Genomic DNA, 14,554 nt, shown 5'->3' with positions numbered 1-14,554 from the left:
TCAGGTCCTGTGAAAAGATGAACAACCTGAAAGACAACAAGGACCTGGCCTGCTACTACACCACCAAGCACTCCTGGAGGGGAAAGTAAGCTTTTCTTTGCGTATGGATTTCACGCCTCGTCCCTGCTGTGTCATCTTTGTGTCGGGTGACGGCGGCGACTGTTCTCTGGCTTCACGCTTGGGGAAAGCGAAAAAATGACTCGGGGGTGGGGGGGGGGGGGTGGGGGGTCTCCATTGTGCAGACTTCATTTGCCTTGATTGAGGGGGGAGAACGAGATCTGAAATGGATCTCAAATAACATTCATGGCTTTTTGTATTATTGGACACGGTTGATATTTTCCCCCACCAAGGAAGTTTGGATGCTACTTCCTATGTAGAGTTTGTAGTTAATGATTATTTAGGATTATAAAAAAAAAACAGTTTGATGAGTTTGAAAAAAAGGAATACGTTTATATGCAAATCAGGTATATAGATATAATATATAAATAGCATTTCGCCCTAAATATATACGTATATAAAGTATTTTAAATACAGTAATAATTGTGAATTTTTTTGTAATTCAAATATTTATTACAATTTTGATTACAAAAATACATTGTTATAAAAAAAATTATATAAAATATCATATCCCTCTCACCCAGAATATATATAAATTATGATTACATAATAATGATTACATAAAAGCAAAATGGAAAATGTAGTAAAATAATAGCAAGAGATTGGCCACCAAATTAAACGGAGCATCCAATGCAAACACTCGTTATCTTGAATATGAGACCGGTCGCCGCGGCGCTTCACGGAGGTCGTCATGCTTTAGACAGCGGATGATGTCTGGCTCTGTACCGAGAGACGGAGATATCGTATTACCGATTGGCGCTTTCGATGTCGTCCCATTACTGCTGTAACATAAGTGAAGCCGCCGAGCATTTTGCTTTCGTCAGACTCCCGTTCGGCTAATGCCCTCATTAGATTCTAGAACTGCGCGTGATGTGCAGAAGGGCAACATAATGTCATGCCGTCTTCACTTCAAATCATTTATCATCACTTTTGCACATGTTGAATGAAGGAGAAGTCGTTCTGTCCCGTGCAGGAAGTTGCTTAACTTGCTGTGTTATGAAATATCACAAGTGGAAGGAAAAGCTTTTAAAAACGGAATCCAAATCTCAGCCTGAAAGGAAACGCGACGCGTGCGCTGTCTTAATAGTCAGCATGAATGTAACTGTAGTGCTTCATTTGTCCGTCACGAAGACGTGATTGAAGCGAAACTCCCTTTTTGTGTGTGAATGATACTTAGCGCGTCTTCACTTGTGCTGATTGGCTTGTGTGAGGCGAAGAATCCTGATGTCAGCATTTGTTTCACCTGGTTAGCTTGCTTATAAACATCTGCTCTGCTTGCTCATTAACCACACTCCACTATACTACACTGTGAATGCTAAAAGTGGGCTAACGCACAGTAGTAAAAATAGAAATGGTTTAACTCATTCACTGGTAGCTTTGCTGAATTGATCTGAAGCGATCTACAGGATCTGTTAGTCTTTACAGAGGTTTATAAATCTGAATTTCACAGTTTCCTCCCACATTCCAAAAACATGCATGGCAGGTGAATTGGACACTCCAAATTGTCAATAGGTGTGATTGTGAGTATGGTTGTTTGTCTCTGTGTGCCCTGTGATTGGCTGGCAACCAGTTCAGGATGTACCCCGCCTACTGCCCGAAGCCAGCTGGGATAGGCTCCAGCAACCCCCGCGACCCTTGTGAGGACAAGCGGTACAGAAAATGGATGGATGGATGGATGGGCAAAGTCCCTCTTACATGTCGACCCGTTAAACTATATACTACTTGTCGGATATAGTCGTCAGTGGCAGTAAACAATTGGATTCCAGTTGATAAATGTAAACATTCACAACAGTGATTGAGTTAATAGGCTTCCATCAGCATTTTGCATCTTGACTCTTTTTCTCACTAAAACACTTCAATTCTACTCTGCACAGCCTATTACTGCCTTTTTTTTTTTTTTTTTTTATTCATAAAAACCTGCCATTTTACACATCTTAGTCAGCATTTTCGGTCGACTGGCAATGTGGTGTCACACTGCAGAACCGTTTTTCCGGAGAAGACAATTACAAAGGGAAAAGCTGCATTCAAATGACATGACATAAATCGGAAACGCAGGCTGAGCCTCGGGCCACTGCGTGTCCTGTCTCTCGGCGTTATTTCGCCTTAATGGAGGCGTCGCTCCACCACACCTCCTCACCAAACTTGTGCAGCCTAATGAGGACGTGCGAGAGGAAAAGCAGAAAGAGAGAGAGAGAGAGAGAGAGAAGCCCAGTCAGCATGTTCAGTGTGCGAGCTACTCGTTAAAAAAAGAAAAGAAAAAGTGGAGCAGTGTTTATGTGACAGATGCATAAAATCCACTGTGGCCATTTACATCGCAAGATTGGTTTGGTGTCTAAATAAGATGTCCTCCAGTATAAATGGCTTATGGTATGCCGCCTAATCAGTTATGTAAATTTGACAAATTGACAATTGTCAGTATTTTGTCGCGCTTCATATTCTTGAACAAGTCTGTCAGCAAGCCGTTACGAATTTATGAACAAAGAAAAAAGTTCATCTAATTCACTTAATAGCCGCCCCACGCTGAGTTCGTCGTCGACATGACTTGAAAGCTTGCCTGGGTGACGATCCAGAGCCACTTTCAGGCGGCAGACGGAATCTGTTGTGTGCCTTGTCCCGATGACTTCTTTTTTTTTGCCCCTTGATATTGATGAGTATCCATGATGGCAAGTTCCAAGTCCTCAGAAAAATTAGAGCACCGCCAAATTGTCTCAGTTGATTTTTGATCCCAACATGGTATTTTTTTAAATACAGCGTAAAGTCTCGTGAAGCAGTGGTTGAAACCAAGTAAACAAATAACCACAAATAGTGTGTTTTAGGTTCACCTCAGCAGCTCACCGCATGTTTTCGTATCTTTCAGGTACAAGCGCGTCTTCTCCGTGGGAACGCACGGCATCACCACGTACAACCCCACCACGCTCGAAGTAACAAATCAGGTTTGCGACGGCTCTTCGGCCCAACGTGGCCGCATAAGTTCCTGTTGGAAAATCAATCATACTTGCTGGCATGTGACTTTTGAAACTTTTTGTCCATGACTTTGCTAGTGGCCTTATGGAGACATTTGCGGAATCGGCCCGGTGGGAAAAGGCCAGGGAACGGAGTTCAGCCTCACATTCCGAAAGGGCACCGGCAAGAAGTCCGAGACGCTCAAGTTCTCCACGGAGCATCGGACGGAGCTGCTCACAGAAGCTCTGGTGAAGGCCAATGTGCACCTGTTCAATTCGAACGCGGCCCCCTTTGTCGTTGCTCACCAGCTTTTCCTTCGTTCTCAGAGATTCCGAACAGAATTTTCAGAAGGGAAAATCACCGGCAGGGTAAGTACCAAGACTGAAAGAGTGTTCACTTTTTTGTCCGTTATTTAAAATAGGAATATTTAGTCTGTCCATATCTGAAGCAAATTAAAGTAATTAAATAGACGTCATGTTAAAATGAAATTTAAAAAAATTCCAACAGCGCAATCATCAATGGCCTGTTTGTGTACTGTAATTTTCTGTCTTCATTCCCCAAAAAAGATGGAAATTAAAATAATAAAATCTAGTTTGGCATTTGAGCAAGAATTTGTAATGTTATAGACCACAAAAATGATTTTTGGGGAACTAATCAAAATTATTTTCTGGAACAAGACCTTAAAAAACCGGACAGAAAATGGATGGATGGATGGAAGGGCGGCACGGTGGCTGACTGGTTAGCACGTCCGCCTCCCAGTTCAAAGGTTATGAGATCAAGTCCGGGCTTCGGCCTTCCTGGGTGGAGTTTGCATGTTCTCCCCGTGCTTGCGTGGGTTTTCTCCGGGTACTCCGGTTTCCTCCCACATTCCAAAAACATGCATGGCAGGTGAATTGGACACTCCAAATTGTCCATAGGTGTGATTGTGAGTATGGTTGTTTGTCTCTGTGTGCCCTGCGATTGGCTGGCAACCAGTTCAGGGTGTACCCCGCCTACTGCCCGAAGCCAGCTGGGATAGGCTCCAGCAACCCCCGCGACCCTTGTGAGGACAAGCGGTACAGAAAATGGATGGATGGATGGAAGACCTTAAAAAACAACAATGCCACAAAGCTAACTAAGCATGCCGTCTTGTACTACGTGACGTGTATTCTTACTCTGCTGCGCAAACTAGTTCTTTGTGTGCCGTTTGTAACCTCCGAAATGTGTCCACAATTCAACCGACACCTTTTTGCAAGTTATTTAAGTGCATGGTATGCCTGCCCTGATTTTATAGTCACCTTTTATGGCTGGCGCTGAGAGGTGTCTTGTGTGTTTTAGGATTGCTCTGATGCGTATGTAAATATTGTTTTTAAGCACTGCAGGGAAGGGCGGAATGTTTAGATTGCGAGCATAGACTTTGGAAAACATTTTCATCGGACTGAATTGAAAATTTGTGTCTTTCCACTCCAGTCCTTTAGGTGGCGGTAATGCACATTATTAAGTGTTTACCAACCGCAGACAAGCAGGAATTTATTATTATTTTTTAAACCAATTCCAACTGCCTCATCTGTTTGGTTGTTGCAGTGAAAACAAAGCCCTTGATCCGCATTCTTATCCTGGATTCTGCTAGCCGACATGCTAGCTAACAAACACAAATCAAAGCCTTTTATCTCATTGTATCTCCTTCGATGTCCACCAGCGGTACAACTGCTACAAGCACCACTGGAGCGATTTGCGCAAGGCGGTGAGTTTGGAGGTGACGCCGGGCGGCATCGACCAGATCGACCCGCACACCAATCGGGTGCTGTGCTCCTACGACTACCGCAATGTGGAGGGCTTTGTGGAGACCTCCGACTACCAGGGCGGCTTCTGCATCCTTTACGGCGGCTTCAGCAGGCTGGTTCGTATATACAAAGAGATGAGGATTAAAATAATTGTTGATGAAATGAAAAGAGAGATGTTTTAATCTCACGCTTTTCTCCCTCAGCATCTGTTTGCTTCCGAGCACCGGGACGACATCATCCGCAGCGCCATCGAGCACGCGGGCAACTTCATCGGCATCGTGCTGCGGCTCAGGAAGGAGGCGCTCACCTTTGAGAGTTTTGTGACGGACCGGCTGGGGAAGTACAGCTCGGACGAGAGCATCACGTCGCTGGCCGAGTTCGTGGTGCAGAAGATCACCCCACGCCATCCGGTCAGGACAACATCTCATTGGTCCACTTGCTCATTTCTTCTCCTTCACTAAAAGTGGAGCCTTGTGTCGCTTCCAGGAGCCCGTGAAGCGAATCTTGGCACTGACCGAGACGTGTTTGGTAGAGCGGGATCCCGCTTCCTACAACATCGTCACCATCAAACCGTTTGGAGAGGTGCGATCACAACATTGTGGCTTTTATGCAGGACGTGTGGAATGAAAGGGCTTCTCTCATCTCTGTACTTCCTGCAGGTGTTTGCTCTCATCTGCGATGTCGACAACCCTCAGGTGTTTACAGTCGAATTCATCCGAGGCCAGATCAGAAAGTACTCATCCACAGAACGGTATCCTACCCTTTTTTTTTTTTTTATAGCGCTTGTCTGCTAGAAGGATCGCAGCATATTTTTTTATTTTTTAAGCTTGAGTCTTTTACCGCCAAAAACATTAAATGACGTATACTAAAATCCCAATGAATGCCGCCAAGGACGTTAATTGACGTTAACTAAAAAAATTTCTCATTGAGCAGTGCAAGGTCTTGTGCGGCGCTGGTTTGTGAAATCCCAAAACAACCACTAACTATGGCCAGCAGATGGCAGCATTGTATCTCTTTTCAATGGGCTCCCATTTATCAAATTACATGAAAACATGGCGGATCTCAGTTTCCAAGGATGACGTGAACGATCAAAGGGAAGCGTCTGTCACATGAAATCTAATTCACAGAGTCACTAAACAAAAAAATATTAGCGTCAAAGTCACTGTTGTGCAGAAAATGTATCTTTTCACAAAAAGCTTGTTTTCTCCTTGTTTTTTTCATTTTCGCTTGATGTCACTCAAATGACCAATTTTCAAATGGTGATTACTAAAGAACGGAATAAGGTAGAAACATACTTTTTTTTTCAAATGAAAGAATGGAATCCAATTTTTCATATGGTATCCATTACCATTATTATCCATACTATGTTTATGTAGGCTTAGCACACAATATTCTGTTTGCCTTGAAAGATGAGTGAAAATGCTCAAAATCGTCTGGCACTGTTAATTGAATCTTTTCTTTTGCGGTTGACGAAACCAAATTAGCCACTCCCCTCTTCGTCCCCCATTTTCAAATCTGCAGTGAACTAAGAGTTATATATATATATATATATATATATATATATATATATATATATATATATATTTTTTTTTTAAGAACGGATTATTGTCATTTCAATTAATTTTAACGAGTAAAGCGTATTATCTAAACCAGCAAATTGTGTTACAACTTACAAGCTTGGCCATAGAAGGAATTAAACCATAAGTCAAGATACTACTTCATATTTAATTTGATTCTCTCATGCCTATCATTTCTGTTGCATCATTACCTTAGAACTATTCCATGATGTCACTCAATCTTTTTCCCTGTAACCCAACAGGGATTCTCTGCTGGCCAGCCTGCTGGACGGCGTGCGCGCTTCTGGCAATAGGGACGTGTGCGTCAAGATGGCCCCCACGCGGCGCGGCCAGCGATGGGGCCTCCTGAGCATGCCCGTGGACGAGGAGGTGGAGAGTCTGCACCTCAAGTTCCTGGCTGCGCCGCCAAGTGAGTTGTGAATCCAGAATTTTTTTCCCCTGACAAACTATTTTCTCCTTTTGTGTAAGTATGGCCAGCAGAAGAATTAGAATCCCATTATTTTTGTACATTTTACTTTTTTTTTTTTTTTTTCAAATTTTTCTAAAAACATTATGAGGGATGAAAATGTATCCAGAAAATCTTCAAGGCTGTTTAAAGCTACTTTGTTTCATGGCTGTGGCTGATTTTACAATATTATATTGCACTCCATCTCCTTTTAATTTTATTTCTCAGATGGAAACTTTGCCGACGCAGTATTTCGATTCAACGCCAACATCTCCTACAGCGGCGTGTTGCACGCAGTCACACAAGACGTGAGCACTTTCAGGTTGCCTGCCTCCAAATGCGCACGAGCAGCTCATTTTCCCCGTTTCTGTTTTCAAGGGTCTGTTCTCAGAGAACAAAGAGAAGCTAATCAACAACGCCGTCCTGGCCCTCCTGTCGCAGGAGGCCGAGCTCCCCGCGCTCAACGCCGAGCTGGAGAGCCACTTCCAGGCCATTCGCCGCCTGGTGGCCTCCAAGGCCGGCTTTCAGGCCTTCACTCAGCTGCCAAAGTAAGAGCCGCCGGCTGCAGTGGCGCGCAGGTCCCGTCGTTACTGAGCTGCTGGTAATGGGCATGCTCTGTCATTCCAAGGTCTGGTCAAGGGTCTGGACTCACAGACGCAACGTAAATATGAATCCATACATCTCAGTCTGCCCGGCGTCTGCCTCTCTTTCCCGCCTGTGCTCCTTTTTTTTTAGTTTGCTTTCGCTCAATACGTCTTTTTTTTGTTTTGTTTTTTGCATCTCTTTGTAAGGCTCTAATCGATCTGTCAGCCTCAATTTGTCTTGTTTTGTTGTTTTGTCTCAGTCTTTTGTATTAAGCGTCTTTCTGGGTCACTGAGATGTATGATAGAATTGAATTTGTTACCTTTTTCAATATTTTTGGAAATGTTCCCAGGCAAAGGAGAGAGAGAAAATTGTTTTATCCTGAGTGTTTCCCCTTATGTAACCGGCATATTAAAATGGACTTACCGTACAATGTATTTTTTTTTCACAATATAAAAAAAAAGCTGTTCCCAGGAGTTAAGAACGTTTGACATGCTTTCATCCAAATCTACATTAATTTGAATTTATCCACCCACATTGCTGGGATTGGCCAGTTTTGATTTGTCTCATGGCAAATTTGCTGCGATTAATCATTATACTAATAGCTATATGGATTTCATTGCAATTTCGACGAGAGGCAGCTGCTTGGCGGTCGAAATAGGCAAGTAGCTTTGTCATTTGCTCACTTTTTCACTGTAGCTACTAACTCGATCGTAGGTGTCAAACTTCGGTCCTCGAGAGCTGCAGTCCTGCAGGTTTTGGAGGTTTCCCTCTTCCAACACAAGCTGATTCCAATCAGCGGGATCGGTTATCAGGCTTATGCAGAGTTTGCTGATGAGCTCATCATATATCAGCTGTGTTGGAGAACGGAAACGGCCAAAACCTGAGTTTGACACCTATGAGCTTGATTTTCATTTTATTTATTTTTTTAATAAAGACATTTGCTGCCAAAATGCACATTTCCGCAACCAGGCAGATAACAAATTATTTATGCTTTACTTTGTTGTTTAATTTCAAACTTAATGCGTGGGCAGGCATTCCAGAGACGCAAGTGTTGTATACAAGTAATTAAAAATGACATTTTCCATAACATAACCCCATAATCCGCACCCATACCGGTTTTCAATAATCCAGCATTAGTCCAGTGTCTTGTCTGATATGAAACAAGTGCATTGTGATGTTTTTCAGGTTCAGGGAAAAATTAGGTGTAAAGACGGTGAAAGCTTTAAAGAGGAACAACAACGGTGTGACGCACGCTGCAATTGACATGCTTTGCGCACTGATGTGTGTAAGTAGTGATGAGTTATTAACATTGTTTTTTTAGTTTCAATTTATATTTTAGCCATTTTGGATTTAGTTATAGCAGTATGGCTCAATGAATAGAATTGTATTCTTATCTGTGTTACTTTCATGAGAGAAAGGGCAACGGGTTTGTACATTTGCTATCTTTAATGGGAGGGCCGGTCTCTGCCGGTTGGAAGAAGGGAGTCACAGGCTTATTATTATTGTTTTTCTCTTATCTGATTTATACCCATGGGAACAGATTCTCTTGTATTCACTGAGTTGTAACCAAATGTACTGTGGGCTGATGGGTGGAGACTTTTCACCCACTTTTTAATAAATAATGATGTGCCGGAGTGGACGACACACAACCTGATAGAACACGGCTTCAGTGTCGTCAGCTTTTGTCACCAGAAGCTTCTGATAATTATAATAACTTTGCAAAGGGACTTCTTCACCAGGATCTCACCATTCAGTTAATTGAACACGCAAAGAGTACAATACTTAATATTGTCTACTCTAACAGTAGCGTCTCATGGTCTTCGCACATGCCACACGAGTGCGGCGAAAGCTCTTTTCTGAAGACCACTTCCTCCTCTTCCAATCAGCCCATGCATGACGACTACGACCTGAGGCAAGAGCAGCTCAACAAGGCGTCGCTGTTGTCATCCAAGAAGTTCCTGGAAAACCTGCTTGAAAAGTTCACCACCAATGTGGTAAGTTCATTTATTTCAAAGGTCGAAGTGGAGCGCCATTTTTCTTCAATTGACTGTTTTTTTGTCTTGCAGGACCAAGGAACTGGAGCTTTGGTCATCAGTTCCCTGCTGGATTTTTTAACGTTTGCCCTGTGCGCCCCCTACAGCGAGACCACCGAGGGCCAGCAGTTTGACATGCTGCTGGAGATGGTGGCCTCCAACGGGCGCACGCTCTTCAAACTCTTCCAGGTTGGCAATGGATTCATTCCCTCGACAAGGGTTTTGTTATGCAAACGTTGTTATCCATCCATCCATCCATCCCATAATAGCTATAAGAAATTGTCTTTCTATAATTAAAATAAAAAGTTAACCTTTATTAGTCCATGTTAAAAATAAAATAATTTTAAGAAGTGTTTTTTTCTATTTAGAAATATAGCTTGCTGTAATTGAATTTGAACTGAGCAAAACTGTATGTGTGTAAAAAAACATTTAAACATCCATTTTCGGTTTCACATCATCATCTGGTATAACTATAAAATTCCATTTAAAATTCATTCACGTGAGTGTTGCCTCATTCTTTCTTCTTAGCATCCCTCTATGGCCATTGTAAAGGGAGCTGGTCTGGTGATGAAGGCCATTATTGAGGTAATGAGAAGAATGTCGTGTAAATGGGTTTAAACTGCTTCATTTACGTGGTCACGCTCTCATTTTTTTCACAGGAAGGAGACAAGGAAATCGCCACCAAAATGCAAGAACTGGCTCTGAGCGAGGGGGCCCTTCCTCGCCATCTGCACACCTCCTTGTTCACCATCAGCGCCGACCAAAGGATGCTCACCAACAGGTCGCAGGAGGCGGCGGCGTTGGCAAGCTCATGAGCAATGAAACACACCTGAAATTGAACATATGTCCTGTTTTTGGTCAATTTAGACAGCTGAGCCGTCACCTGGTGGGACTGTGGACCGCAGAGAACCCCGTCGCCATGAACCTCCTCAAGAGAATATTGGTAACATTGTCAACCATTTTAGCTTTTTGAATGGAAACTGGCATGAGACTTGCCAAGGGTTGGGATTTTTGCCAGATTTTTTGTCATTTGAACTCTTCATGGTAGAAAAGTTTTGGTAGCAACGTTGTCTATTGTGTTCACTTTGTAGCCGACAGGCCTGCTCGCTTACATGGACAGTCCCGACCCAGTACCGGAGAAAGACGTGGATCGAATGCACGTCCGAGATAACTTGAAAATAGCCACGGTAAGGTCGTGACCTCACATGCGATATCACAATCCACCTGCCCTCTTTTTAGGACTTTTTTTTTTTTCTCCCCGTCTGGTGTAGGACCTGCTGAACCGCAACAAGGTGCCTGACTGGCAGCGGATAGCCGGCAAAGCAGCCAAAGAGGTGGAGAAATTTGCCAAGGAGAAGACGGATTTGGTCCTCATGCACTGGAGAGACAAGATGGGCATTGCCCAGAAGGAGGTGAGGAATATTTTACTGGTGGTTTCAACTTGACGCTCTTGAACAGCTATACCCGCCTGACAAAAAGCCAACCATCTTGTGGTGTTTCATGCACCAAACAATAATCTCTCTTATGTTGTCTCCACTCCTCCCGTCTGCTGTCAAACTATTTTAGCAGGACAGAAATAACCTGGTGAGTAAGACCTGGCCAACAGGATTTGTGCCCTTTTCTCCATCTGCTGTCTTTCCCGCCATGTGTTCATTGTTTCCATCTTCTCATTAAAAGCTCAGTTTATTTTCAAGCCATGTGCTTACTTTAAAAAAAGAAAAAAAGAGGATTGGATGACAATGGTGGCTGTAAGGAATACATATCTAATATCCACATAAATATATAGGTTTCGGACTACAGCCCTTTATATTAAAATAAGAAATCATTTATGGGTTTTATGGTACAGTAATTCCTTCCTCACAATAGACAAAATCCACGAAGAAGTGACCCAATGTTTATTATCTATTGTAAAGCTCCATGTATATAATACCAAAATATATACATATGAAGTGCAGGTATTTTCTTTTTGTCCACTTGGGGTTGGCATGCTCACATTCTACACTGTCATATCTGTGATGTTGAATGTGTGTGTGCGCCTTTTCAAACCCATTTAATTTGTTTGTCAAGTTAATTTATATAGCCCACTCTGGTGGCTTTGTTTCTGGTGCCATTTTGTCTTTTTCTTCACACTCTCTCCTCCCATGCGTGTTCATTCAGCGCTTTTCTTCTACTCCATTTGTTGAGAATAAACACATTTTAAGTGCTTAATAGTGATATTTTATCATCTGATTGCAGAATACCAATCAAAAGCCTGTCATCTTGAGAAAGCGACGACAGCGGATCAAGATCGAAGCTAACTGGGAGCTTTTCTACTACAGGTCGGCGGACCTGTCGATACCAAAAATTCTTGAGTCTACTCATTTTTTACTAAGGAGCTGCACGCTGATGAGTCACATTGTCAAATTTAAGATTCCAGCTTGACCACGCCCGCTCCAATCTCATCTGGAATCTGAAGACCAGGGAGGAGCTGCGGGACGCGCTGGAAGGGGAGATGCGCGCCTTCAACGTGGACCGCGAACTTGGCAACGCCACCGTCATCTCCTGGAACCACCAGGAGTTTGAGGTTCGAGGTTGATTTAAATGTGAGCTTTTCATCAGTTTGCTTTCAAGTAACAGAGGAAACTTATAATATGTTCGCAGGTGAAATACGAGTGCCTTTCCGACGAGATCAAAATAGGGGACTATTACTTGCGCCTCCTGCTGGAGGAGGATGAAAATGCTGAATCGAGTGCCATCAAGAGATCGTAAGCAAATAAACTGTTGTGACATTTTTTTGCTTTTTTTGTCGTAAAGCGTGACCTTTTTGCGTCTTATTCTTGCGCCTTCTAGGTACGAGTTCTTCAACGAGCTTTACCACCGCTTTCTGCTCACGCCCAAAGTCAACATGAAGTGCCTGTGCCTGCAGGCGCTCACCATAGTGTACGGCAAGTGCTTTGACGAGATCGGCCCCTTCACCGACACCAAATACATCGTGGGCATGCTGGACCGCGTGAGTCATAGCCCGAAGACGCTTGCTCTTGTCATGCCGCGTTTTTGCCTGAAATTGTGAAATTGTTGTGTTTTCAGTGTTCGGACAAGCTGGAAAGAGACAGACTCATCCTCTTCTTGAACAAGTTGATTCTCAACAGGGTGCGCTACTTAAAGCTGCGATCGATCTCCCTCCACAATAAGTTATTTACTAACCACGCATTTTCCTCTCCTGCAGAAAAACGTGAAAGACGTAATGGACTCTAATGGGGTACGCATCCTGGTGGACCTGCTCACCTTGGCTCATCTGCATACCAGCAGAGCTACGGTGCCGCTGCAGGTAAACAACATGTTTGGCCTGGATTTCCTAACGTGTTTTACTTCGTGTTGAATTCAGTAAAGGAAAACTTGACTCATTGAGCCATTTTCAGCAAGTAAAAAGTTAATATTTTGTCCAAAATGAATTTGATAACCTCATTATATTTCTTGTACAATTAATACCTTTTAAAGAACTGTTTTTCCACCTGCTGTCGACTGGAGATGACATCACCTGCGCTGGGGAAGTAGATAACGACCAATCGCGGCTCAGGTGCTTTCTGGGTTTGGTCAGCAAACTGAGCGTTAGCTACTTCCTCAGCACAGGTGATGTCATCTTCAGTCGACAGCAGGTGAAAAAAAATCGTTTTTTAAAGTATAAATTGTTCATCACACTATCTGGACAAGATATTCACTTTTTACTGCTGAAAATGGCTCAATGAAGTCACGTTTCCCTTCAAATGAGCTCGTGTCCTGAACGTTCCCCAGAGCAACGTCTTGGAAGCGGCGCCTGACATGAAGCGCGAGAGTGAGAAGGAGTGGTACTTTGGGAATGCAGACAAGGAAAGAAGAGGACCTTTTAGTTTTGAAGAGGTGTGGATTCCTTTATCTCAATATCTAATGGATTAATAATTACATCACACCCTATTTCTACCTTACTGAAATTAACGCGTTTTGAGCACTTTCAATCGCTGTATTGATCGAACCATAAAACAACAAATGCGCAGTAAGCACACTGAATACATGAGTTTCCGTCAGCAATGCAGACAAGCTAACAGGTTAGCCAGTTAACAGCCAGGCAACTCTTCACGCTCATTCGCTGACACCCACGTCACTCACCAACCCAAGCCCTGCCTTTTAAAGCCATGCGCTCGCTTAGATTTCTTGATTAATATGCAGGTTAATTGGTAGGGTGTACACTATTCTGCTTACCTTATGGTTTTGACGTATTGTTTTTGGCAATGTAGTGGCTTGAAAGTGGCTCTGGATCTTTGTCCTGCCTATCTTCAAGTCAGTGGTACAGAAACTTGATGTTGGGATGAAATAAATTAGCCACATTGTGACATCACAATTCAGATCGACTTGGACACATTAAAAAAATTACCCCTTAAAAAATAAATAAATCACAAATCCCAGTAATATTTAATTTTTCCATGTGTTATGATTTCAGATGCAGGAGTTTTGGACCACGGGCGTCCTGTCGGCCAAGACTCGCTGCTGGGCTCAAGGCATGGACGGATGGCGCCCCCTGCAGGCCGTGCCGCAGCTGAAGTGGTGCCTGCTGGCCACGGGGCAGGCGGTGATGAACGAGACGGACCTGGCCACGCTCATCCTCAACATGCTCATCACAATGTGCTCCTACTACCCCAGCAGGTCTCCGGAGCTTTCTGGATATATCGTGATGATATTAATCCATAATTCAAAACCATGAATGACTGTCGATTTTTTTTTTTTTTTTTTCTCTCTCTCCTTTTCTTCCAGGGATCAAGATAACGCCATTATTCGTCCATTACCAAAGATCAAGAGGATGATAACTGACAGCGCTTGCCTGCCTCATATTGTTCAGGTAAAATATGACTCATTAACAGACATTTTCCGCTTTTTAAATTGTATTTTCTAATTCAGGTTGTTTTTTTTTCTTTTTTAATTTTAGCTTCTCTTGACGTTTGACCCCATCCTGGTGGAAAAGGTGGCCAATGTCATGTACTTGGTGATGCAGGACAACCCCAACTTGCAGCGACTCTACTTGACAGGCGTCTTCTTCTTCATCATGATGTATACGGGCTCCAACGTGCTTCCTGTCGCAAG

At 43.2% G+C, this 14,554-nt stretch overlaps 1 protein-coding gene across 6 annotated transcripts in view; it reads left to right on the top strand.

Moving 5' to 3' along the window:
• dnajc13 (dnaJ homolog subfamily C member 13) overlaps window positions 1–14,554 on the top strand; it is a 28,522-nt gene that overhangs the window by 2,567 nt on the left and 11,401 nt on the right. For 4 of the 6 annotated variants that reach the window (XM_086066178.1, XM_086066179.1, XM_086066175.1 and 1 more), the window contains exons 2-31: window positions 5–85; window positions 2,975–3,050; window positions 3,159–3,308; window positions 3,387–3,428; window positions 4,739–4,939; window positions 5,027–5,233; window positions 5,310–5,405; window positions 5,483–5,574; window positions 6,643–6,809; window positions 7,074–7,153; window positions 7,224–7,393; window positions 8,616–8,715; window positions 9,317–9,424; window positions 9,497–9,652; window positions 9,992–10,048; window positions 10,123–10,244; window positions 10,331–10,406; window positions 10,555–10,650; window positions 10,735–10,875; window positions 11,030–11,047; window positions 11,699–11,781; window positions 11,873–12,026; window positions 12,104–12,207; window positions 12,293–12,452; window positions 12,530–12,592; window positions 12,669–12,770; window positions 13,235–13,339; window positions 13,917–14,119; window positions 14,228–14,312; window positions 14,400–14,554. In XM_086066178.1, the coding sequence (XP_085922304.1) occupies window positions 18–85; window positions 2,975–3,050; window positions 3,159–3,308; window positions 3,387–3,428; window positions 4,739–4,939; window positions 5,027–5,233; window positions 5,310–5,405; window positions 5,483–5,574; window positions 6,643–6,809; window positions 7,074–7,153; window positions 7,224–7,393; window positions 8,616–8,715; window positions 9,317–9,424; window positions 9,497–9,652; window positions 9,992–10,048; window positions 10,123–10,244; window positions 10,331–10,406; window positions 10,555–10,650; window positions 10,735–10,875; window positions 11,030–11,047; window positions 11,699–11,781; window positions 11,873–12,026; window positions 12,104–12,207; window positions 12,293–12,452; window positions 12,530–12,592; window positions 12,669–12,770; window positions 13,235–13,339; window positions 13,917–14,119; window positions 14,228–14,312; window positions 14,400–14,554 (3,437 nt within the window). In that variant the 5' untranslated portion in view covers window positions 5–17. The remainder of the gene's footprint in view (window positions 1–4; window positions 86–2,974; window positions 3,051–3,158; window positions 3,309–3,386; window positions 3,429–4,738; window positions 4,940–5,026; window positions 5,234–5,309; window positions 5,406–5,482; window positions 5,575–6,642; window positions 6,810–7,073; window positions 7,154–7,223; window positions 7,394–8,615; window positions 8,716–9,316; window positions 9,425–9,496; window positions 9,653–9,991; window positions 10,049–10,122; window positions 10,245–10,330; window positions 10,407–10,554; window positions 10,651–10,734; window positions 10,876–11,029; window positions 11,048–11,698; window positions 11,782–11,872; window positions 12,027–12,103; window positions 12,208–12,292; window positions 12,453–12,529; window positions 12,593–12,668; window positions 12,771–13,234; window positions 13,340–13,916; window positions 14,120–14,227; window positions 14,313–14,399) is intronic. The other 2 variants (XM_086066180.1, XM_086066177.1) reach the window with 1 other exon arrangement.

Source organism: Leptonotus elevatus, chromosome 21, assembly GCF_054856555.1.
Source record: "Leptonotus elevatus isolate MCC_2025b chromosome 21, RoL_Lele_1.0, whole genome shotgun sequence".
Taxonomy (NCBI): domain Eukaryota; kingdom Metazoa; phylum Chordata; class Actinopteri; order Syngnathiformes; family Syngnathidae; genus Leptonotus; species Leptonotus elevatus.
This window is presented reverse-complemented; position numbering and strand designations above follow the sequence as displayed.